The sequence below is a fragment of the Arabidopsis thaliana genome, chromosome 2, assembly GCF_000001735.4.
Source record: "Arabidopsis thaliana chromosome 2, partial sequence".
NCBI classification, from domain to species: domain Eukaryota; kingdom Viridiplantae; phylum Streptophyta; class Magnoliopsida; order Brassicales; family Brassicaceae; genus Arabidopsis; species Arabidopsis thaliana.
In genome coordinates, this window is record NC_003071.7 from 14155398 (window position 1) to 14180420 (window position 25023).

Genomic DNA, 25023 nt, shown 5'->3' on the forward strand with positions numbered 1-25023 from the left:
ATTGCAGATATTTCATTTCTTCCATCAATGCTCGATATATTTCGATGAGAGAAGTAGAAAGATTGCTTTGATGAGCTCGATTTGAGATATGGTTTTTTTGTCGATTAATGCTTTTATATATATATATATATATATATATATATATATRAWAGTAACAAATTTTAATACAAAAAATCAAAGACTTAAAATGATCTAACATTTTTTCTCAAATAATAAGGTCATTGATCCTTATATAACATGGAATCACTATAACATTTATAACCTACATTCTTGCTCATATATCTCTCTCCTTTTTTTTCCAACATATTAACGACTAATAATAAAATTTATCAACCATTTTAAATCTCTAAATGGAACTTATTATTACATGACTAAAAAATAAAAATAAATAAATAAATAAACGAAGCTGATATGGAAAAGTCTTCTCTTTCTTTTTTTTTTTTTGGTAAGTCGATCTCTCTTTCACTCACTTTAACCCAATTGGCCGCTATTTTCCAAAGTCTGTTTATTTTTTTAATCTCTCTCTCTTCTCTCTCACCCAATTTCACAAACCCGAAACCCTAATTTTCTCGGGACACTGAAATTTTTACAGCTTCTTTCCTCTTCTTCACCGGGGAGATTTGTCGGTACTAAATCTAGGGTTTTTGGGTATCACCGGAGGGTTGAAGAGAGAGAAAAAAACTCACAATGGAATCAGATCAGGGAAAGCTATTTATCGGCGGGATTTCATGGGATACCGACGAGAATCTTCTGAGAGAGTACTTCAGCAATTTCGGCGAGGTTTTGCAGGTCACTGTTATGCGAGAGAAAGCTACTGGTCGTCCTAGAGGATTCGGATTCGTCGCATTCTCGGATCCTGCTGTTATTGATAGGGTTCTTCAGGACAAGCACCATATTGATAATAGAGATGTAAGCAAAAATCTTGTTTCTCAAATGGGTCTTTCTAAATTTTGAATCTTTATAGTAAAAATTGATACTTTGAATCTTGTTGTTGTCGAGGTTTGATTTTCATCTTTGATGGATTTAAGTTGTGTTAATTTCTTAGGTTGATGTGAAGAGAGCAATGTCTAGAGAGGAGCAGAGTCCTGCTGGGAGATCAGGGACTTTTAATGCTTCTAGGAATTTTGATAGTGGAGCTAACGTGAGGACTAAGAAGATATTCGTGGGAGGTTTGCCTCCTGCATTAACATCAGATGAATTTCGGGCTTACTTTGAGACTTATGGTCCTGTGAGTGATGCAGTCATTATGATTGATCAGACTACACAGCGTCCTCGAGGATTTGGGTTTGTTTCTTTTGATTCTGAAGATTCGGTTGACCTTGTTTTACATAAGACTTTCCACGATTTGAATGGTAAACAAGTCGAAGTTAAAAGAGCTCTTCCTAAAGATGCTAACCCTGGAATAGCCAGTGGTGGTGGTCGTGGCAGTGGTGGAGCTGGAGGGTTTCCGGGCTATGGTGGTTCTGGTGGAAGTGGCTATGAGGGTCGTGTGGATTCTAATAGATACATGCAGCCGCAAAACACTGGAAGTGGTTATCCTCCTTATGGTGGTTCTGGGTATGGTACTGGTTATGGTTATGGAAGCAATGGTGTAGGTTATGGGGGTTTTGGTGGGTATGGCAATCCAGCTGGTGCGCCTTATGGGAATCCTAGTGTCCCTGGAGCTGGGTTTGGAAGTGGTCCAAGAAGTTCATGGGGCGCTCAAGCACCATCGGGTTATGGGAATGTGGGATATGGAAATGCAGCTCCGTGGGGTGGTTCTGGTGGTCCTGGTTCAGCAGTAATGGGTCAAGCTGGTGCATCTGCAGGTTATGGCAGTCAAGGTTATGGCTATGGTGGAAATGATTCCTCTTACGGGACTCCATCTGCCTATGGTGCAGTAGGGGGGCGATCTGGGAATATGCCTAACAACCATGGTGGCGGTGGCTATGCGGATGCTTTAGATGGCTCTGGAGGCTATGGGAATCACCAAGGGAACAACGGGCAAGCTGGTTATGGTGGAGGTTATGGAAGTGGTAGGCAAGCTCAACAACAGTGATTGAAGAAGAAATACTACTAGAATGTGGTTTTATCGCTGACCTTGAAACCTCCTGCTTTCCGCCTTAACCATGTCACGTCTTTGGCGGTTAGACCAGGAGGTGGACCTACGCTGGATTATCTCTTTTGTTAGTTTCTCAATAAGTTGTTTTCAGGCAATTCCGGATACTATTTCCTATCAAGTTGTAGTTTTTAAGTTTGCGTGCTTATTTATATTTGTCGCTTTGGAATGGTTTTCTTTCTCTGTTATCCTCTAGTGTTTGTGTTTAACGATACATCCTCCAGATTATCATTATTCATCTCCCTTTTGGTTCATTCATTTTTGTTGAATATTCCATTCACAGATTCTTGCTTTTGCATCTCCTCTGTTTAGGGGAAGATGATTTGCTCAGTGTTCAATGTGATCTAAGAAAAGTGTTTGGTAGAGCAAGAGCTGCAATAAATCACTTTGAGATTGCGTTGTTACATGAAGGTCGTGTTGGCGGAAACTTAACAGTCCCAAGAACTTTAAAATATTGTCTTTTGTCAGACAAAACCTGACTAAACTGGTCTGTTTGGTGGCTGTTCAAACATGACGTTTCTAATCCAAACCGGCCCGTCTCTAAATCATTTTCTCTCTCTTACGGTAATAAGTTATCTTCTCTACTGCATTCCAGTTTTTGCAAATCCTGCGGCTAATCTAACACTTCTGACATGTGAGTAAAGCAATACATTGTAGCTAGTAGTTGTTTTCCCCCAGTTAATTATGTTTTAAACACTCGCTCAGTGAAACCTCTTGAGTTTGTAATATATATTTTCTTTCAATACATTAGATTTCGTAACCATTTTGGACCGACAGAAGAAAAGAGATTACCATTATGTCTTTTTTCTTTTCTATATACGATAACTAAAAGTCTAAAGCGTATTTCTCTTCGTATAGGTAAAAATGTAGATTGAGACATTGAGTAGCATCTACATTAAAGAAATATATACAAAAACTGGTATATTGTGCTGGCAACAATCTAGTACATATATATAAAAGATTTTACAGATGAGATTTGGATGGACAAAATTTACTCGAAATAGGAAATTAGCTAATTCTAGTGTTATTTTTATTTGTGAGTATTCCTAATTTTACTCGCATCCTCTATGATTCTCTCAATACAGATTTTTTTTGCTGTAGATTACCTTTTTCCAACTTGTCGCCTTCCTCCTCCACCTCCTCAGTTTCTCCAGTTTTATTTTTACGTTTGTCTTATAATAACACAAGAGATATGTCTTTTCCTTTCCTCTTTCCTCTCTCATTGAGCAATCTAATTTCATAAAATCCCGTAAAGTTTTCCTTTCCACCCTCTCCCCTCCTCCGCCATGACCCATCATCACCGGAGAGAGTCCTTCTCGGTTACTCCCTCTACCATGGGAGGTTCCGTCGTGCTTTGTCCTAATACCGACCTTCTTTGGCCATTTGGGAAGCTTGAAGGGCTTGATCGAGATGATATTCGTGAGACGGCTTATGAAATCTTCTTCACGGCTTGCCGGTCTTCACCGGGTTTTGGTGGTAGGACTGCTCTCACGTTTTACTCTAACCACAATAGCAATGACCATCATGGAGACGGAGGAGGAGGAATAGGATCTGGTGGCTCAACTGGTGTTGGGTCTGGGTTTGGCTCTTCTGGGAGGAAAGAGGTGGTGACGACCCCTACAAGCCGGGTGAAACGGGCTTTAGGTTTGAAGATGCTTAAACGGTCTCCGTCTAGGCGAATGTCCACGATAGGAGCGGCTGGAGGAGCCGCAACTTCACTATCCCCTGGCGGAATGAATAGTAGTGCGGGACATATTAGTCCTGGAGCCGGATTCTTGACGGTCCAACCTTCTCGTCCTAGAAGACCGTTGACATCGGCAGAGATCATGAGGCAACAAATGAAGGTGACAGAACAGAGTGACAGTCGGCTTCGGAAAACCCTTTTGAGAACGCTTGTTGGTCAAGTAAGTTAATCGTTAGCTTCCTTCTTCTACAAGTTAATTTAAACTTTGAAATGCCTTGACACAATACCTTAATTGTTTTTTTTTTTATAAAAAAATTAGACGGGTAGACGAGCGGAGACGATAATCTTACCGTTAGAGCTCCTTCGACACTTAAAAACATCGGAGTTTGGTGACATACACGAGTACCAGCTTTGGCAAAGAAGGCAACTCAAAGTTCTTGAAGCTGGTCTTCTTCTTCATCCATCGATTCCTCTAGACAAAACCAACAACTTTGCAATGCGTCTAAGAGAAGTTGTCAGACAAAGCGAGACAAAACCCATTGACACAAGCAAAACCTCAGACACGATGAGAACACTCACCAACGTGGTCGTGTCTTTATCTTGGCGTGGCACTAATGGAAACCCAACTGATGTTTGTCACTGGGCTGACGGTTACCCGCTCAACATTCATCTTTATGTTGCTTTGTTGCAGTCGATATTCGATGTGAGAGACGAGACATTGGTGCTCGATGAGATCGATGAGCTTCTAGAGCTAATGAAGAAGACTTGGTCAACACTAGGGATCACACGACCGATACATAATCTGTGTTTCACTTGGGTTTTGTTTCATCAGTACGTCGTGACATCACAAATGGAACCGGACTTGCTCGGCGCTTCTCATGCTATGTTAGCTGAAGTTGCTAATGACGCTAAGAAGCTTGACCGCGAAGCTCTTTATGTGAAACTATTAAACTCAACATTGGCCTCTATGCAAGGATGGACAGAGAAAAGGTATTTGACTATTCTCGTTAAGCCAAGAAGTCAAGAACAATTATATTTACAAAATGTTTGAATTTTAATGTGATTTTGGTTATTAGGTTATTGAGCTACCATGATTATTTCCAAAGAGGGAATGTGGGATTGATAGAAAATCTTCTGCCATTGGCATTATCATCGTCAAGAATTTTGGGAGAAGATGTGACAATTTCTCAAGGGAAAGGACAAGAGAAAGGTGATGTGAAATTAGTGGATCATTCAGGAGATCGCGTCGATTATTACATAAGATCTTCCATTAAAAACGCATTTTCTAAGGTAAAAACACAAAATTTTATTTTTGTTTTCATTTCCTCTCTGTTTTTAGGGTTCTGATTTTTTTATGTTACAGGTGATAGAAAATACAAAAGCTAAGATCGCAGCTACAGATGAAGGAGAAGAAGCTGCTGGAACGTTGTTACAGCTAGCTAAAGAAACAGAGGAGCTAGCATTAAGGGAACGCGAATGTTTCAGTCCGATACTCAAGAGATGGCACTCAGTTGCTGCTGGTGTTGCCTCGGTGTCACTTCACCAATGTTATGGCTCGATCTTGATGCAATATTTAGCTGGAAGATCGTTTATCTCGAGAGATACTGTTGAGGTTTTGCAAACGGCAGGGAAGCTTGAGAAGGTCTTGGTGCAGATGGTAGCTGAAGATTCAGAGGAATGCGAGGACGGTGGAAAGGGGCTTGTACGAGAGATGGTTCCTTATGAAGTCGATTCTATTATATTGCGTCTTCTAAGACAATGGGTCGAAGAAAAGCTCAAGGCAGTTCAAGAGTGTTTATTTAGAGCAAAGGAAACTGAAGTAAGTTTTAGAGATTTTACTTGTGATCCAAGAAACATTACTTCATCTAATGGTGTTTGCTTTCTATCTTTGTAGACGTGGAACCCGAAATCCAAATCAGAACCTTATGCACAATCCGCAGGAGAGTTGATGAAGCTAGCGAAGGACACAATCGATGAGTTCTTCGAAATCCCCATCGGGATTACTGAAGATCTTGTTCATGATATCGCTGAAGGATTGGAACAACTTTTTCAAGAATACACCACATTTGTTGCATCTTGCGGTAAGCAAAACATCCAAATCTGTATACCGCAAGAATTGAATTTGTTATCTCTAATTCTTGTCTTGTTCAGGAGCAAGACAAAGTTACATCCCTACATTACCTCCTCTTACAAGATGCAACAGAGATTCCAGATTCGTTAAGCTATGGAAGAGAGCTACACCGTGTACTACTTCCAACGAAGACCTTAAATACACCACATCTGTCATATCCGACGGCCACCATCCACGGCCATCCACAAGCCGCGGGACACAACGTCTATACATTCGTCTCAACACATTACATTTCCTAAGCTCACATATCCACTCCTTAAACAAAACACTCTCTTTAAACCCGAGGATACTTCCGGCAACTCGAAAACGTTACCGCCATAGAAACAACAATTCATCTTCTTATTTCGATTTCACATACGCTGGAATCGAATCCGCTTGCCAACACGTTTCAGAGGTCGCGGCTTACCGTTTGATTTTCCTCGATTCAAACTCTGTTTTGTACGAGAGCCTCTACGTAGGAGAAGTTGCGAACGCGAGGATCAGACCAGCGTTACGAATCATGAAACAGAACTTAACATTGATGTCAGCGATTCTTGCGGATAGAGCTCAATCATTAGCAATGAGGGAGGTTATGAAATCATCATTCGAAGCGTTCTTGATGGTCCTTCTCGCCGGTGGATACTCCCGAGTGTTCTATAGATCGGATCACAGTATTATCGAAGAAGATTTCGAGAACTTGAAAAGGGTCTTTTGTACTTGTGGTGAAGGGTTGATACCTGAAGAAGTGGTGGACAGAGAGGCAGAGACAGTGGAAGGAGTGATTCAGCTTATGAGTCAACCAACAGAACAACTTATGGAAGATTTTAGTATTGTAACGTGTGAGACAAGTGGAATGGGGATGGTTGGTTCTGGACAGAAGCTACCTATGCCTCCAACTACAGGACGGTGGAACCGGTCTGATCCAAACACGATCTTGAGGGTACTTTGTCATAGAAACGACCGTGTTGCTAATCAGTTTTTAAAGAAATCGTTTCAATTGCCTAAACGAAGGTGAACTGGTAAGAAGTAAGAAAGGAAAAAAGAAAAATTCAACAAAAAAATATGTTGGTGTTGGTGAAGGATGTGAACTTGATTCGTTGTGTAAATGGGTTAAAAGTATGGTTTTCGAGTTTTTGGGGCTGATTTGTAATCTAAAAATTGTTGCATTGAGGTTGAAGAGAATTGTTTGTTGTTTTACGAGGAAAATATTCGTTAATTCTTTAATTAGATGTGTTCAGAAATAGAAAGTCTTTATTTGTTTAAGAAATTGTAACAAGTTCTTGCGATGATGAAAAGAATGAGATTTAATGGGCTTTGAGCCCAACTCATGTAAAGCCTTTATAGTATATAAGAAGATAAAAATTCGAAGATAAAAACCAAAACCCTATCCACTTTACTCTAAACCTCCATTACCTTCGTCTTTCTTCCTCAGTCGCCCTACAATGGCTTTGCCTTTGTCTGGCACGCGCCACCTCACGCGCGCTCTCCTCTCTAATGTCACTCTTATGGCTCCTCCTCGGATTCCTTCCTCTGTTCACTACGGTGGATCTCGGTTAGGTTGTTCGACCCGGTTCTTCTCAATTCGATGTGGAGCTAACCGGTCAGGTTCTACTTACTCGCCGCTTAACTCTGGCTCTAACTTTAGTGATCGGCCTCCGACGGAGATGGCTCCTTTGTTTCCGGGATGCGATTATGAGCACTGGCTTATTGTTATGGATAAACCTGGCGGGGAAGGCGCGACTAAGCAGCAGATGATTGATTGTTACATTCAAACCCTAGCGAAAGTCGTTGGAAGGTATAATCTTCAGATTATATATGTTAATTGTCTAGGTTGCTGTTGAAATATAATGAAAAATGTATGAAAAAATCTAGGGCAGAAAATTCTGTTTACTTTGTGTATTTGACTCTGTATAGTGTTTGTTGTTGGTTTTTGGTTAGTGAGGAAGAGGCGAAGAAGCGAATCTACAATGTTTCATGTGAGAGGTATTTAGGGTTTGGTTGTGAGATTGATGAAGAGACATCCACTAAGCTTGAAGGTCTTTTTACTTAGAACTTGTTTCTTATGTTTACTATGTGTTAACTGATAATAAAGAAGAGTATTCTTAAAGTGTTACTTTGTTTACAACAGGTTTACCAGGTGTTCTGTTTGTGCTTCCAGATTCCTATGTGGATCCTGAAAACAAAGATTATGGAGGTAATTGTTCTGCCTACTATTCAAGTTTAACCTATATGTTTGCTTTATTTCTCCAAATGAAATCTTTGCTAGTGCCATTGTCATTGCAAATTTTGAGTCTTAGTGTGTGCCTCTCTTGAAACATGAAGGAAATATTTTTATAAGTCCATCTTGGCAAAGCTAATGAGTCTTTTGGCTATGATTAGCTTTGAATGCTAATGGACTGACATCGTCTATTTTCTCTTAACCGATTTGTGCAGATAGTTAATAATATATCTAACTGCAGTCTGGTTTAGATGAAAACATATATTGCATGCAACTCTAGAGTGCTTTTCTCTTGGAACGTGAAGACGTGTTATTGATTATCAGTCCATCTTGGCGAAGCTAATGAGTCTTTGGGCTATGATTAGCTTTGAATGCTAATGGACTGACATCAAATAATTTTTATCTAAGCCGACTTTTGCAGATAGTTAGTGTAATATCTACCTGCAGACCGGTTTAGATAAAACATACATTGCATCTCCTGAGTGCTTCTTGTTTCAATTAGTCCATTTTGGTGAACCTAGTGAATCTATTGGCTCTGTGTGCGCACTAAATTAATGACATGACCAGTTGAGAAGATAAAATATATACGCACTGATAGTATCTGTGTGTCACTCTCCCTAGCCATGTAAAAGATAGTTCAAAGTTCATCTTGGTAAAGTTAATAATTCTTTTTTAGCAATGTTTAGTTTAGAATGCTAATAGACTTGTATCAGTTTCTTCACTTGGTGTATGTGTGGATTTTGAATAGCAACATGATTAATTTCCTGGTTGAGAAAAAGTATATATGTAACCATAATAACCCGGTATAGAGATGATTGGAGGTTTTAGTAAAGAACCATGGACCAGAAGTCCTTCTTGGCAAAGCTAGTAGCTTTCTGCCATTTCTAGTTTTGAATGTTAATGGACTCACATCCAGATTCGCTCTTTCTTGTGCTGTGCTCTTTATATTGAGGAAGCATGGACTCAATTACGAGAGATACACCAGCTTTACATTTCTCAAATTAAATCTCAACTATACAGAAGAACATTTACTGTGATCGAATTCTGATTTATTCTTAATCGTTGTCGTTGACTTGCAGCTGAGCTGTTTGTTAATGGAGAGATAGTCCAACGATCACCAGAGAGGCAGAGGCGGGTTGAGCCACAGCCGCAGAGAGCCCAAGATAGACCGAGATACAATGACAGAACTCGTTACTCTCGCCGCAGAGAAAACACAAGATGAACTGTAACTGAAGATGGTATACATACACCTAAGCTAAGCCAGTATGAGGATGATGATGATGATGATGATAATGGTGGTGAGGATGATGTTACTGCCGCCACACGAGGGCTCTGTATTCCAGTCCGTTGCAGTTAATGGACCGGGCTTACTTTGGATATTGTTGAAATTCTAAGTTTTGTTTCTATGTAACAATTTTATTTAATAATGTAAATTGAGGTTTCACTGTTTTAGGAAATTACTTTGGGTAGAAGATTAGTTTTCTTTTCAAGAACAATTCATGTGGGAAATGGTAAATTTATTTTAGTAATCTTTTAGAATGCTGAAGCATGCTAAAAAGAGACGATTACTCTTGTGGTCAATCTGTGGAAAAGCAAATACAATTTGGGGTTAAAAGGAAACAATGTCAAAATAAAAGGGCGATCTGATGATATCTCCAATAAATAAGGGGAAAATGAAAAAGTAAACAAGTTGATTTTAAAATCCAGCGGACAAAATCTGATGTGAGTTTTTTTCTTTTAATCTCTCGTCCCCGAAAAAAAGTTGACGAAACTCTCTACCGGAGGCGCTAGTTTTCGCCGTCGGCGAGGCAATTTAACTTTCCGGAGGTGCGACGCTTCTACTCCGCTTATTTTTTTCTGCTCTTGTTATTTCTCGTCTCATGTCAAGCTTCTTTATGCCTTCTCTTTGGGTGTAAATAGTTGGATTAGTCGCGAAAAAATCACGATTGGTTCTTCATTTCGATGTATATTAGGGTTTGTGTGAGCATATGATTGCTGAGAAGTAGCTAGTAATTGAATGTTTATGTGGTTAGTGGGTAGGAGAATGGGCTGTGGAGATATCTCTACTCTGCGCCGTCTAGTTCTTTAGGTCGTGGATTACTTAATGCGATTAGATTCAATCGGATCGTAGTTCTGATCTATTCGTTCATCTTGAAGTTTCTAGTCAAGTAGTTAGGAAATGGTGTTGGTTTTTAGAGGCGCAGTCACTGTTTCTTGTACAATCAGTTAAATAACTTGCTTTTTCTGGTGGTTAGGAGCTTGTTAAATGTGATCGAAGATCTATGATATGATAAAAAAATCTGGAATAGTATTGTGTTGGTAGGTTTCTGTTTCTGTGATTTTGGCTCCATGTATCTTGTAATTTTGAAGTTCCTGGTAATGATTTCTATGTTGGACGAGGGAGTGGAAACTCATGAATTCAGCTGTGCATTGCCTTATAATTGTCTTTTGTTCTCATTCTATTAGTTTGTGATTTATGTCTGCTGATGATTGTGCTCTCTGCTCATTATCTCAAGGGAATAAAGCAGGATGAACGAAGTTAATAAGCAAAAGGAAAATCGTGATGGACATGAAACACTTGTAAATGAAGAAGGATCTGCTGCTCGAACAAGACCTACAAGTGTTGAGGAGATTAGGCTAAGGAGGAAGAGGAAAGAGTCCTTGGAAAATGTGAAGGAGGAAACTGTAGGAGCAGCACAGTTACTGGGTTACGATCTTGTTGAAAAGGCTTCTGACTATCATGAGTCCAAGAATTTGAGGCGTGAAGAACATGTTGAAGACAGTTCAAGAAAGGAAAAAGAAGCCATTTCTAGATGTAGGGAAGAAAAAATAGAAAAACCAATGAAAGAGGACCCTGTGGGAGCAGCTCAGTTACCCGATAAAAATCTTGTTGAGAAGGTTCTTGACTGTCATGAGTCTGAAAAAGGGTATGATAGATCCGAGAAACTGAGTCATGAAGAGCTTGTTATGGACAGCTCAAGAAAGAAAGAAGAGGCTATTTCTAGTTCTAGAGAAGAAAAACTTGATAAACCAATAAAAGATGATCTTGTTGGAACAGCTCAGTTACTGGGTAATGATCTTGTTGAGAAGGTTCCTGAATATCATGTGTCTGAAAAAGAGCATGATGGATCCAAGAACGTGAGGCGTGAAGAACGTGTTAAGGACAGTTTAAGAAAGAAAGAGGACATAACTTCTAGTTCTAGGGATGAAACACCAATGAAAGAGGATCATGTGGGAGCAGCTCAGTTACGGGGTAACGATATCGTTGAGAAGGTTTCTGACAATCATGCATCTGAAAAAGGGCATGATAAATCCAATAAAGTGAGGCGTGAAGAACATGTTAAGGACAGTTCAAGAAAGAAAGAAGACTACATTTCTAGTTTTAGAGAAGAAAAATCAAGAAAAGAGGATCATGTGGGAGCAGCTATGTTACTGGGTCACGATATTGTTGACAAGTTTTCTGACTATCATGCGTCTGAAAAACGGCATGATAGGTCGAAGAAAGTGAGGCGTGACGAACATGTTAAGGAAAGCTCAAGAAAGAAAGAAGACGCCACTTCTGGTTCTACGGAAGAAAAATCAATGAAAGAGGATCATGCGGGAGCAGCTCAGTTACTGGGTCACGATATTGTTGAGAAGGTTTCTGACTATCATGCGTCTGAAAAAGGGCATGATAGATCGACGAAAGTGAGGCGTGAAGAACGTGTTAAGGACAGCTCAAGAAAGAAAGAAGATGCCACTTCTGGTTCTAGGGAAGAAAGAGTAGATAATTCAACGAAAGAGGACCCTGTTGGAGCAGCTCAGTTACTAGGTAACGATTTTGTTGAGAAGGTTTCTGACTATCATACGTCTGAAAGAGGGCATGAAAGATCCAAGAAAGTGAGGCGTGAAGAACGTGTTAAGGACAATTCAAGAAAGAAGGAAGAGGCTATTTCTAGTTCTAGAGGAGAAAAACCGATTAAAGAGGATCATGTGGGAGCAGCTCAGTTACTGGGTAACGATCTTGTTGAGATGGTTTCTGACTATCATGAAACTGAAAAAGGGTATGACAGATCCAAGAAATTGAGCCGTGAAGAGCGTGTTAAGGACAGTTCAAGAAAGAAGGAAGAGGCTATTTCTAGTTCTAGAGAAGAAAACCTAGATAAACAAAAAAAAGACGAGTCTACTTCAAATAGAAAAAGGAAAGCAGAAGGAGAGTGTTCTACAGCTGAAACAGAATCAATTGAAGAACATAGTAAGGATAGACGAGGAAAGAAAGAAGAAACTAATTCTAATTGTAGGGAGGAAAGACGAGATAAGAAGATGAAGAAGGAAGACCTTGCTTCAAACAGAAAAATTGAAGGAGAAATCCCTACAACTGAAACAAAAACAATGACAGATAGAGATGGGCTTTGTAGTAAAAAGCGTCTTAGAAGTCTAGTTGTGGCAGACGTACCTCGAGATGAAAGTAGTATAAAACCTGACAATGGAGACAAGAGAAAGAATCAAAATGGAAATCATAAGAAGAATAGGGAGATAAATATGTCAAAGAGGCATGATCCAGGAAAAGTGCACAGTGTTGAAGTTTCAGAGCGATGGGAGAGAAGGGAACAACCAAAATCACGTCAACGCGACTTGAGAGAGAAAAGAAGGAGATCAAGAAGTCGAGATCATGGGCAGGACAGACAGAAAAGGTCATCCCCCTTACCAAGGGCTGAAAAGGCTACATCGCGTCATAAGAGAAACCATGAGGAGCGATCGGAAAATGTTGTCAAAGATAGGTCGGGAAAACATCATTGTAATGATAATGAAGACAAAGTGACAAGCACTGTAAGTAACAAGTCTAGACGGTATAGTGCTTCCAAAAGTGAACTTGGTGGATATTCACCACGGAAAAGAAGGGAGCAAGCATCTACCAAGGCTGCATCTCCACCTAATCTTTCTTCCGAGAAAAAAAGTGCTAAATGGGGTCTTGCAGCTACTGTAACTGCTGGCATGTTTTCGGACTCAGTATTTTCTGGTCTCCAAGCAGCAACTCAGACAGCATATCCTACCATCAGTGAGGCTTCCTTGACGCTTTTGAAGCCACTTATGGTTATGGATGCGCCTTTTAGGACGCCACCGGCAAGGCAGACCACTTCATTCGATTCTGTTCAACTGACAGAATCCACCAGACGTATGAGAAGACTTTACGCAGAAAATGTGCCTGATTCGGCCTCTGAGAAGTCTCTGATTGAATGCTTCAATGGCTATATGTTATCTTCAGGGTCCAATCACATAAAAGGAAGTGAACCATGTATTAGCTGTATTGTAAGTTTCTGTCATGTGACTTCCTTATTCATATCACTCTTGTTATGCTTGTGAATTATATCACCTGATAGTATTTGTCCTTTAAATGCAGATAAACAAGGAAAAAAGTCAGGCGCTAGTGGAGTTCCTTACGCCACAAGATGCCTCTGCTGCACTCTCCTTGGATGGCTGCTCCTTTGCGGGTTCAAACCTCAAAATCCGACGCCCTAAAGACTATGTCAGGACAACAGTAAGAATTGCAATTTCTACAATCTCTCTCTCTCTAAAACTCTTGCTACTTGCTCCGCATGTTTTATCTTCTAATAGTCATCTGGTTAATTTTGCAAGCTAGCTCAAATATCGGCAATATATTTCTCTAGGTGTCATCAGTAAGATTCAATGTTTCCACTTTCAGTTCAGTTGATAACATGCTACTGAAACCTGTGTGACTTCTTTTTAATGATTTAAGCTTGAATTTATTGTGTTATATGACCACTGTCCGGTGTAAGTTTATGTTACATTATTTACAAGTCGTGAGCATCAGTCCTCTTTTGATCCAGATAGATATATTCAAAGTAGACAGACATAAGGAACTTAGCAAAACATCTGTCTCTATATTTTAGAGCACATAAGCATGGTGTTGTATAACCAAATTCTCATTTACTGATAACTTTTCTGTTGAAGATTATGGTTGTCTTCTATAATCAGAAAAATTAGGAGAGTTCTTATTATCATCGATTCATGTATGATTCAGTCTTAGATGCCCATACTGTGCCACTCCTTAAATGTACTATGTTGGAACCAAAAAATGCTCATGGTCCTATCTTTGAAGGTAGTCTCAATGGAAGCATATTGCCACTTTTAAACTATGTATTGCAACTTGAGAGTTTGATAAATGCAAGACAGTACTGTTGATGTTACAACTGTTAGCAGATTTGTTGGTAAACATATGGTTTTGCGTTGCTTCAGTAAGCTTAAAACCTTAGCCATTTTTCAAAGGATGGCCCTCTGAGAATAGAAATTTAGATATCGTTGAAGTAAATTCATCATGGTTATAGGAAAAGAATAAATGAATTTCTCTGTATTTGCTTGATGTTTCCATCACATGATTCTCTTGCTGGGTTGTGAAGTCCAAGCGATTTGGAATTTGCAAAAAGGCTTGATGTGTTGAGGTGCAATCTTATTATTTATTTGCAATTGGTTTTGAAGGCTTCTCTGTTTTTTTCCCGTGCCATTATCATAATTAATACTGACAATAGGTGTCACTAAGAATTAGTGTAGTTTATGGATTCCTGCACTTGACATGATATGTTTTCAAGCCACATGTCATACCGTTATCTGACTGTTGTGTGTTGGAATCTCTTAAATAGGGTGTTTATGTTGGGTATGTCATAATTCACATTCAGGAGGGTGATGACGCTGTCTGCTAAATAAGAAGACTACCAGGTGTAGTGAAGAGTTTGTTGTCTTCCAAGTTTGTTTCCATTCTTCTTCTCTTTTTTGGGCTTTTAGGAATTCATACAGATAATCCATATGATTCCTGTGTGATATGGTTTACCGTTCTTGTGTTCTTTGTTAGTTTTGTCTAAATATGTTGGTATCAGATGATACCATATCAATCTTTTTTTTTATCTTTGATCGTCTCCTAACTGAATGTGGTTGTAGTAATACCTTTATTCATTTATCTGTTTGGCTATTACTGTGTTTCATTCCTCAGCAGGATCAGATACCTGGTGTTGATTGTTATCTCTATTCTTTCGTGTTGGCGCGCCTAAGAATAACATGAATACCCTAAACTCTTACCACCTCCTCTTAGATCCTCGTTCGGGTCTAAGCGAGCGAGGATTTTTTGCCTTTGTCCTTCATTTTTGATCAGTTCTTACTGTGATTTTCGGCTGAGTAGTTGTAGGAAAGTCTATGAAAAATGACTGATTATCAAGGCTGTGGACTTTGTCCTTCTATTTGGCCTTGTACATCAGTACCATGCATTTTACTATGATTTCTGAGCTATGTTATGGTTACCATCCATGAAGCAGGTTTTCAGACGGTTGCTATTTTCATGCAGAACGGTGAATTGGAGAAAAAAGAGCCAGCCGCAAATGCAGTAAGTGACAACGTGGAGGACTCATCAAACAAGGTACAAATAATTGCCCTAAATTTGCTTCTTACGACAGTGGGTAAAACTTTTTATATCGAAAATGAGTGTAGAGTGTCTTTTAAATATCTCTTAACGTATTCCCTTTTGAAAGTACTGTAATTGTATATGTCAGTGACCCTTGGTTTATAGTTCAGATCAAATTTTTAGTTTGTGCCATAGTTTCGATACCACTGTAATTTGTAATCTCTTGCTCTAGAGACAAAACATCGGTATTTCTAAATTTGACTTGGTCCTTTCCATTCATGGTTCATGATGTGGGGCATATCTTGGAATTTTGTTGCATGTTTTTCATGCTGACAGCTTTTATATCCTTTTCCGTTTAATTGTCTGTCAGTAGAATATCAATTTTGTTAGAGTTAACAACAAAGGAATAAAACATGTGGCTGGATCAACTTTTTTGTAAGTTTGGCTGGTAGTAGGTGTTATGATCAAAAGCTTGTTCATAGTGGTTCAACCTGGAAAGCCAAATGTCAGACCACCTTATTATAATCTTAAAGTGAAAAACACGCAGAGAATAGAAGTGCAGTTCTCTCCGCAGCTACGGCATCTTTGTGGTTGATAATGTTGAAAGCTTCACTGTATTTGCTTGCTATACTAATTTCTTTTTCTGTCAAGCTTGATATTGAGCCTAGTGTACTTGTTGCAGATCTTCATTGGCGGATTTTCAAAAGCTATTTCATCTGAAATGGTATGCTGAACTGTAATTCTTTGAAAACATTTGACACGTTCAATCTTCTATTGTCCCCATTTCTATCGTTTCAACTTCTAGGATTGTCTGATTCCTCTTTAACGTTTTTCCAGCTTATGGAGATTGTCAGCGTCTTTGGACCTTTGAAAGCATACCGGTTCGTGAGCAACAATGATCTCAATCAGCGATGCGCTTTCCTAGAGGTTAGAATGTACTTTTATTTGTGGCCAAGATACCCCCATCTTAGTCTGCCATCTCGATGTAGTTCTTGTGATTGTTTCATATCTTTAATTTTTCATTTTCCGGGTAGCATGGGAAGGTGTTATTACCTTGTAACTTTTACAGAGTAACCATGAATGTGACTGTAGTTCCAAGTATATTCATATTAACCAGCCCTAACTCTTTTTAAATCTCTATATTTCAGTACACTGATGGATCTGTTACCCTCAAAGCTTGTGCTGGTCTAAATGGTATGAGGTTAGGTGGCAGTGTAATAACAGCCGTTTGTGCATTTCCTGATGCATCATCCGTAGCGGTAATTCAGTGACCCAACTTTGCTTTCGTTAGTTCATGTTGTGTTTGTATGGGTGACATTGAACAGAAATTCCTTTAGTTACTTGTGAGAGTGGTGTGTGTACGTAATATGTGTTGCAGGTGAATGAGAATCCACCATTCTATGGGATACCTAGCCATGCAAAACCACTTCTTGGCAAGCCTAAGAATATTCTAAAGCTAAAAAATGTGGTAAGCATAATTGGTGTATCCTTTTTCTTGTGAATCTTTCCCAAATAAACTATGTGAGGCTATATTAACATTCCATTCTTTCTTGTTTGACAGGTTGACCCAGAAGATCTCACGTCGTTTTCCGAGCAAGAAGTGAAAGAAATTTTGGAGGATGTACGGTTAGAATGTGCCAGGTTAAGCTCTGAGATCATCTTCCCATGAGTCCATTGAGCTTTTAAAAGCTAGTAAATTAAGAAAATAGGCCTCTGGGTCTTGTCATGATGCAGGTTTGGGGTTATTAAGTCGATAAACATCTTGGAACACAAGAGCAAAGATATCACTGTTTCTGAAACAAATCCATTGTTGAACTTAGAATCAACTGATTCTAAAGAAATGAATGTGTCAGTGATCGAGGAGAAAGATGAAGGATCCGAGAAAGCGGAAGATATTGCAGACAATGTAGATCTTGCAGAGGTTGTCATGCCAGACAGTTTGACAGGTGAAGACAAGTTATGTGAACCGTGCTCGGATACTGCTGCTGAAACAAGCACTCAAGAAAATGAAGATCTACACTCCACTGAACAAGAGCATTGTGAAAAGATTGTTGAAGAAAGTGCGCAGGCCGAGGCAGAGAATCCACAAGAAGTAGCATCAGTGCGTACCGTGAAGACAAGATGGGATGCTGGCGACAAGATAGAAGAAGAACAAGAAGAAGACCCCGAGGATGTATTTGAGACGGGTTGTATCTTCATTGAGTACAGAAGACCAGAAGCGACATGTGATGCAGCCCATTCTTTACACGGAAGGCTATATGATAACCGGATTGTGAAAGCAGAATATGTTTCTAAAGAGCTTTACCAAATCCGGTTCCCAAGTGGGTAAATAATCCCACAACAAGTGAGACTCTGTGATTCTTCTCATCTTTACCACATAACCGGTTCAAACCGAGTTCAGAGATACATAGCATCTACAATCAAAAACCCTTCAAAAATCTCTTTGTAATCGTTGGGATTGATCAGGTTGGATTATTCATCACCACCTGTGTCTCGTTACTTTTATGTATTAGAGAATCCAAGAAGGGAAAGATGAAACCATACTATTGTGTTGGTGGCTATATGGACCGGTTTGCTTACTGAAAAATTGTTGTGTTAAAAGAGAACGTAACCTTCTGAATGAGAAAGCGTCTTTCATTTTCTACAAAATAATAAATAAAATGAACCCAATCTCCTTCTTTATCCAAATCCTCCTTCGAAGCAGAAGTAACAGCAACCAAAAATGACGACAATGGCGACACAAGGCGCTTGGCTACGAATGACCTCATCAGCCAAGTCCATGACCAAGTCAACCGTGACTTCAAAGGAGCTTGGATTCCTCACCTCCCAGCTCAGCGGCTTAAGAATCTCATATACTCCCAGTGACGTCATCAACCGTATCTCCCTTCCTTCGTTCCCCGGGATTCAGCCAATCGTCGCACGTAATTCCCCTTTTCCCTTTCTCTTAGGGTTTAGTCGAATGCATTGGCGTACTAAATTTATCTTGCTTTCGTTTTATTCATGTCGAATTTCGAATCTCTGAGTTAGCAAGCTTGTGTTGAATTGTCTGGAACTATGTCTTTGCTTTTAGATATGAAAATGAGCAGTGTATTTAAAACCCGTAGCATAATTTCTCGTATTAAACTTTTCCTTTGAATTTGATGTTATGTTAAAAAAATTCTCCAAAATTGACCACATTTATATGATTCTGAGCATTGGGCAATTTGCTCCTTTTTTCTTGAAACTGTGTTTTTGTTTTCCAAAATGTCAGGTAGAATCTGCCCTTTTACTGGGAAGAAAGCAAACAGAGCAAACAAAGTTTCATTCTCTAACCACAAGACCAAGAAGTTGCAATTCGTCAACTTACAATACAAGAGAGTTTGGTGGGAAGCTGGCAAACGTTTTGTCAAACTTCGTTTATCAACTAAGGCTTTGAAGACCATTGAGAAGAACGGACTCGACGCTGTTGCCAAGAAAGCCGGCATTGATCTTCGCAAGAAATAGATATGATGATCGCAAAGTTTATTATATACATTTCTTGCTTCTCCTTTTGCAGTACTCGTACATTTCCTTTCTAGATTTTGGTAAGTATCAATGGAATCTCTGAGTTGTTGTATCAGACACTGTCAAGAAAAGACTTTAAAGAGAAACGAAAACAAACTCTCACTTGCAGGTGGCTCAAATAATACATTTCATGGTTTTGTTTATGTTTCTCAGATAATATCGTTACAGGTTGTATCAACTGAATTCTCGGGTTTTCCTTTTGAAGACTTCTTAATCGAACCTTCTCCTCCTGCTGATGATCCTTTTAGTTTCCTAGGACGCGATGTAGCCTTCCGTGGAGGAGCTGAACCATCAGGTATTTGATTAGGAACTTCTGTGTCTGGAGCCGGGATACCACCACGCCTTCTGCGAACTGATGGTTCTTGATCATTCGATGAGTCTGTTGACCCGTGTGCGCTTCGGTTATGTCTTGAATGCTTTGATGGTTCATCTGATGATGCAGCATTTCCGCTACTTTTTCTAGGCGGAGACCCGTTATGATTTGGAGAAGCTGCTCCTCCGGGTTTCCGCCTTGTTTTCTGTTTCGGTTTCTCGTTTGTGTTCGAAGGCAGTAACTCTTTTAGCCCGGCTCCACGTTGGTTCGTCCCTATTGAGATACACATCAATTCCTCGAACCAATCCAGATTTGTTCCTCAAAGCTTAACACTTTAAGGGAAAAGGAAAAACACACTTTGCAAAAATAACTAACCTTGCGGGTTGTATTTGTTGGAATTTCCCCTGGAAACGACTTGACCTTTCTCATGTTCTTGAGTTTTAAAGTCATTCATCTGCAGTTTTTGTCCCATAAAAAAACAATAATGAGCACAGATACGTGTGACATGTATGAAAATACGTATAAATGTACGTATGATCTTACCCAGCTTGGTGTGGTGTTGGTTGGACCGTCGGAGCCAATGTGGGCAACATGCTTTACATCGGTCGGAAATCCTATCTGCATCTCCTGCTCTTTCTCTTCATCTGCAATAGAATAATTACATCCACCATGTAATTTGACTTTTGACACAAGAAACACAAATGATTTTTCATTTTTTTCATGTTTATGGGGAAAATGAATGAGACTCACCAAAAATCTGAGTAATGTAACGAAGGCCCTTAAGAAGACCCTTCATTGTCGTCGCCATTGGTCTATAAAGGGTTGGTTCCGGCTAATGTGTATCCACACGCCGGATACAACCTTTGTGGTTCAAGATTTGACGATCGTTACCGTAAACCTAACATGCAGAAAAAGAAAACGAAGAACAAATCAAGAAAAAAGTTGTAAGGCACAAACAAAAAAACAACAGAGAATATAACGAAATCTGAAGACTTAAACCTTGAACGCATGGATTTTCTCTTGACGAGAAAAAAAAATGTTGAAATGTTTTGAAGAGAGAGAGAGAGGGAGGGAGGGAGAGAGAGAAGGATCGAGAGATCTCCGAGGAGTTATTGGTTAAAGATCAACAGACCAAAAAGAAGAAGAGGAAGAGCACTAAGTTTTGTTGTTGTTTTAACAGAGGATAAAAAAATTTAGAAAAGAAAGAAATATTTTCATAGTTGTAATTAACAGATAATTTTATAATTAGATTGTTGATTGGTAATGGAGGCAACGTAGAGCTATTATCAAAGGGAACCCTCCTTTGGGAAACAAGTTGTCAAGAGGATTTTCCGGGTCGAATGGAAGGAGACACGACCACACCAATTTCTTATTTTACTAATAAACATACTCTAATGAAATCTAAGATAGTATAAAGTATTATTTAGAGAAATTGCATAGATTGCAAATACTGAAAAATGTGATATCTGAATACTAAGATAATAATTGAGAGATTTTGCAATAGTAAGCAAAATGGTTTGAACTTTGAAGCATGAGATTTACTATCTTAAAGACTTTACATTATTTTTTAACAAGTTAAACATTATTATGTTATGTGAAATATTTTGAAAATAAATTTCTTAGATTATGAAAAGAAAGATTCAAGTTTTCATAACAAACATTAACAAGAAGAGTTGATAAGATTGATTCGTATGTTATAACTTGTAATATAAAGTGAACATTCAGATAGAAACCAACACATTATTCTGTTTCTTTTTGGAGGTTCTATAATTGGAAGGAGAAAAGTTAAAACAGACAAAGATTCCGGCAAAGAAGATTTGATACCGGCGATAATCATATGATGACTTAAGAAGCTTTCATGTCATCCATACCGACGCTAGCCTGCCAAAAAGAAAACAAGAACAAAATAATCAAAGCCTGTGTGATGAAATTGAAGAAAGTGTAAAGACTCAAAAGTTTTTAAAGTCTTTGTTTACCAGAAACTTATGATTATCATGAAGAAACGGACCAAACTCAGCACAAAACCTTTCCATGTCGGCTTGGATGTTACCAGAACCAGATATGACATCCATGAACTTCTTCCTGTCCGGAGCTAGCTTTAAAGCCATCTGATAAAAACAAAGTTTACCGTGTCTCAGGAAATCAAAATGAGATTGGTTTGCAGAATATGCTGATTACACAGAGAAGCACTAGTGAGTACATACAGAGAAGGTAGAGCTGGCGAGCCATCCGTGCCATTTCTTGAGTGTTTTTTGGTATGAGTCAGCACAAGCTTGTGGCATTGACCAGTCTTGATGTGCTACCAAGTTTCGGAACAGCTCCACTAAGAAATCCATTGCTCTGAAAGATTCACTCATAGGTGATATATATGGTTTTGAGAAGCTGCTCTCTTCGAAATAAAGGTGTGTATTGTTGACATGTTGTCATCGTTTACCTGGTTAACCAGAGAAGACCGTTTGTACAGCTAGACGATCCTTTTGCTATCTTAGACTCAATTTCGACTTGAACAAAGGTGTACAAGTACTTGAACTTGTCGGGATCAGATAAGTAGTTCTTCTCCAACCTCTACACAAGAGACGGACCAATAAAGTTATATTGTAAGAAGACAATAATCCAATACAGAGAGGTCATATCACTACTACAGTCTACAGGACATTTTCACTAGCCTATTCTCCGCCATCAGAGGTACACATTACAATCTAAGAAGAGCGAGAAAAGGGGCAGACAATGCATTTTTGTCAGTAGTTTGTACTGTGAATGTAAAATAGATTTGTGCTATTCGATTATCAAAGGGGCAGACAATGCATTTTTTACCGTTATGTTGCCACCAATGTCAGATTTCACGAGAGTCATAGCAGCTCCAAATTTATCTGGAAAATAGATAACCACAGAAAAATGAAGTCATCATGTAGGAAACACAACATTTGTGTTACATAGGAAAAATGAACAATCACAAGCTATACGTGAACTTCGAAGTTTTGAAGAACAAGGAACAATCACAATAACAAATGTCAATAACCTCATTAAAAGTATTAAGACAGACAAAGAAACAATTAGAAAAAGCTTCTCCCTTTATTACCTATAACAGGCAAGATGGTCTTGCAAAGCTCTAAAAATGGCTTAGTAAGCATCTCGCCTTGATCAGATTTGACATGCTTCATTCCTTCCAAACAAGGCGTGAACACAGTCCCTTCCATTTTTTCAAGTTTGACTTATCTGAATATGAGATCAAACACTGAAGAATGAAGATAATCAACATTAAACAAACCCAAAACTGAGAAACAACATGAACAACACTGAGAAACACATTAACTCAAGCAAAAAGGTAATGAATTGAATCAAACATGAAAGTCACTTTGTAAAAATGAGTCAGCTCCATAAGGAAAATTGAAACAGCCAACAATCTCTCTACACATGCAGATATAGAACTATTTAAATCAGCTCCATTACAGTGGAAATCCAGAACAAGAATCATAAAAATGGCATCAACCGAATCGATACAGAGATCTAATTTCAATTGGATCCACCAATCAAGCAAGAGCATCAAAACAGCGTGAGAAGAAACAATAAAACAAGACAATTATTCGAGATCTATTGATTCAATGGACGAGAATGACGAATCTAAGGCTGATCTCTAACGGGGAAGGAGAAAGATCGTACCTTTGCCTGAGAATTGAAAAAGGTGGGATGGATCAGATTCTGCTACTCTGGGATTGTGTTCTTCGCTCTCTGGAGTTAGAAATTTCTCTTTCTCTTTAAACGGCTCTCGTTTTAGAAAATAATAATTGTGTTAAACGCCTAAAACGTAACGGAAGTTTCTGAAAAGCCCTAACATTTAGTATCTTTCAATTACACCCATTTCATAGAAAATGTAGAAAACACACAGTTTTATTACATGCTTGTCCTGCGGACCGGTCCTGACATATGAAGTTACATTTGTTGTTGTAGGTGTTTCATCTTGATATATGAGATTCTCAAGTGGATAAAATTTGAAACCAAACAAGGCTTTATACCGAATTTTTTTAGATAACAAAATAAAAAGTGAAGAGATTATGTCGGGTCAGTTGGGTCTATAGTACTCGAGTATTGCCACATAATAGTTTCCATTTCGTTTGTTGATTTTCCAATCGCTTGGTCAAAACTTTAGCATGTTAGTTCATTATCCATAGATTCTAGGGGTTGGTTTGTTTTCATCTAATTAAGACCGTAACTCAAATAAAATGATAGTTCACTTTGATAATATTTTGTGAAATTGTAATAACCTGGATTAGTAGAAATATCCTGGATTAGTAGAAATATAAACGAGTAATTGACTATCACAATAAAGCTTAACAAGCCGAGTGAGTAACAAGTATGAGCAAGTAAAGTATCATTTCTTGACATGTAATTTTCATTTTTCGTAACTTTCTCTACAACCCAATTATTGACCGCAACTAAAAATAATATTATGTTGAGACATACAACAAGAACATATGGAAGAGAAAAAAAAAAAAAAAAAAAGTCGATATGGATTTCGTTGACGACAAATCCACATTGTATTATTTGGACAAGAGACATGACCTTTACCTTCTCCTCACGCAACCGGCATTTGTTGAAGTCTCCCATTGTCCCTCCTTTGGGCCCTACCTTTAATGCCAAACTAACCCATTGTATTTGGTATTCTACATAAAAGTTGTACACTAATGTACGATACGATTCAACTACATTAACCGTATGTTAAATTATATAGTATTCACTTGTTGATAAATAAATTATGTTTGAACACAACAAAACTTAGTTTCTATATCCGCTGCTGTTTTGTTATAGTCGTCATTCGTACGAGTAATTCTTTATGTTCCGCACTAATCACGCTTCTTTTGTACCACTTAGTATGTGATTTTCTCATTCGTGGTCTTTGAATTGTATTAGAGGCAATTTAGTCTTTTGTGAGATTAGGAGGTGTGTACGGAAAAGTGTGTGAGACAAATGAAGTTAATGTGGAGGAGATCTATAGTGGGACAAAGCAATTGAAAGTCGCTTTAGAAGCAACTAAATGCCCTCTTGACTTCTCCATTCTCCTTGCGATTTACGCATTTACCTAATTGCATCTTTTACTTGTTTAGCTTGTTAAGTTCTTCTACAACATTACCACTTTTGCTCTCTTAAGTTATTGCAACTTGACAATTTGTTATACCCTTTATCAAAAAAAATACCTGGCAACTTGTTTGAGCTCCTGAATTAATCACATCTCTTAAAAGACGTTTTGCGAGTATAACATGAGCTTTTCTTTTTATAGATTCATTCACCAATCAAATATAAAAACTATAACACAATTAAAATGCCATGTAGCTAGGTATATTAGCAAGTCGTAGAACAGAAATGGAAAGACTTGATGAAAGCACGTCAATTCAATTTCATCTCCTATAAATAAATTGTTGTAGGAAGCCAACCGTTTTGGAATTTCTTTTCTTTCGTTTTACGTAAGACTATATAGATTCAATAACGTGTTGGTTTAGAAACCCATACTTATAATGGTTGACAAAAAGAAGAAAGAAAAAAATATAAACATATACGCTAAAAGTGTTTACCAAATAACAGGGTTATGTAATTTATTATCTGGATTAGGAAAAGATGATTGGACCATGCGATGGAGTAGAGGAATCTGCAGGGCATTTGTCACTTTCATGG

At 38.6% G+C, this 25023-nt stretch overlaps 6 protein-coding genes and 2 non-coding genes across 9 annotated transcripts; 6 read left to right on the top strand and 2 right to left on the bottom strand.

Annotated features, from left to right (window-relative positions):
• The first annotated feature begins 455 nt into the window (after window positions 1-455).
• AT2G33410 (RNA-binding (RRM/RBD/RNP motifs) family protein) lies at window positions 456-2467 on the top strand. Its single transcript, NM_128901.4, has 2 exons — window positions 456-909; window positions 1046-2467. Exons 1-2 carry the CDS (start codon window positions 688-690, stop codon window positions 2036-2038), a joined length of 1215 nt encoding a protein of 404 aa, NP_180899.1. The 5' UTR covers window positions 456-687; the 3' UTR covers window positions 2039-2467.
• An 806-nt stretch (window positions 2468-3273) lies between these two features.
• Window positions 3274-7221, top strand: AT2G33420 (hypothetical protein (DUF810)). The gene is made up of 6 exons (NM_128902.3): window positions 3274-4002; window positions 4102-4772; window positions 4859-5072; window positions 5146-5601; window positions 5677-5863; window positions 5934-7221. The coding sequence occupies exons 1-6, from the start codon at window positions 3385-3387 to the stop codon at window positions 6905-6907; spliced, it is 3120 nt and encodes a 1039-aa protein (NP_180900.1). The 5' UTR covers window positions 3274-3384; the 3' UTR covers window positions 6908-7221.
• Window positions 7222-8250: 1029 nt separating this feature from the next.
• Window positions 8251-8372, top strand: AT2G08580. The gene has a single exon (NR_140371.1). It is a non-coding gene; the product is annotated as an other RNA (small nucleolar RNA).
• Window positions 8373-8427: 55 nt separating this feature from the next.
• AT2G08585 lies at window positions 8428-8578 on the top strand. Its single transcript, NR_140372.1, has one exon. It is a non-coding gene; the product is annotated as an other RNA (small nucleolar RNA).
• A 1149-nt stretch (window positions 8579-9727) lies between these two features.
• On the top strand, window positions 9728-18112 carry AT2G33435 (RNA-binding (RRM/RBD/RNP motifs) family protein). The gene is made up of 10 exons (NM_001336454.1): window positions 9728-9937; window positions 10627-13399; window positions 13491-13628; window positions 15444-15515; window positions 16183-16224; window positions 16338-16427; window positions 16649-16759; window positions 16879-16968; window positions 17062-17141; window positions 17235-18112. The coding sequence occupies exons 2-10, from the start codon at window positions 10640-10642 to the stop codon at window positions 17827-17829; spliced, it is 3978 nt and encodes a 1325-aa protein (NP_001318342.1). The 5' UTR covers window positions 9728-9937; window positions 10627-10639; the 3' UTR covers window positions 17830-18112.
• Window positions 18113-18181: 69 nt separating this feature from the next.
• Window positions 18182-19259, top strand: PRPL28 (Ribosomal L28 family). The gene is made up of 2 exons (NM_128905.3): window positions 18182-18421; window positions 18751-19259. The coding sequence occupies exons 1-2, from the start codon at window positions 18223-18225 to the stop codon at window positions 18981-18983; spliced, it is 432 nt and encodes a 143-aa protein (NP_565765.1). The 5' UTR covers window positions 18182-18222; the 3' UTR covers window positions 18984-19259.
• RIC1 (ROP-interactive CRIB motif-containing protein 1) lies at window positions 18747-20568 on the bottom strand. The gene is made up of 5 exons (NM_128906.3): window positions 20356-20568; window positions 20107-20254; window positions 19900-20000; window positions 19732-19810; window positions 18747-19629 (listed from the first exon to the last, which is right to left on the bottom strand). Exons 2-5 carry the CDS (start codon window positions 20162-20164, stop codon window positions 19193-19195), a joined length of 675 nt encoding a protein of 224 aa, NP_180904.2. The 5' UTR covers window positions 20165-20254; window positions 20356-20568; the 3' UTR covers window positions 18747-19192.
• Window positions 20569-20958: 390 nt separating this feature from the next.
• On the bottom strand, window positions 20959-23403 carry GLTP1 (glycolipid transfer protein 1). Of its 2 annotated transcripts, none has more exons than NM_201859.4 (7): window positions 23017-23403; window positions 22436-22572; window positions 22171-22226; window positions 21791-21921; window positions 21561-21696; window positions 21333-21464; window positions 20959-21237 (listed from the first exon to the last, which is right to left on the bottom strand). In NM_201859.4, the coding sequence occupies exons 2-7, from the start codon at window positions 22551-22553 to the stop codon at window positions 21202-21204; spliced, it is 609 nt and encodes a 202-aa protein (NP_973588.1). In that variant the 5' UTR covers window positions 22554-22572; window positions 23017-23403; the 3' UTR covers window positions 20959-21201. The 2 variants fall into 2 exon arrangements, with proteins under 2 accessions (NP_973588.1, NP_565766.1); NM_128907.5 differs by having other exon boundaries at window positions 22436-22591.
• Between the last annotated feature and the right edge of the window lie 1620 nt (window positions 23404-25023).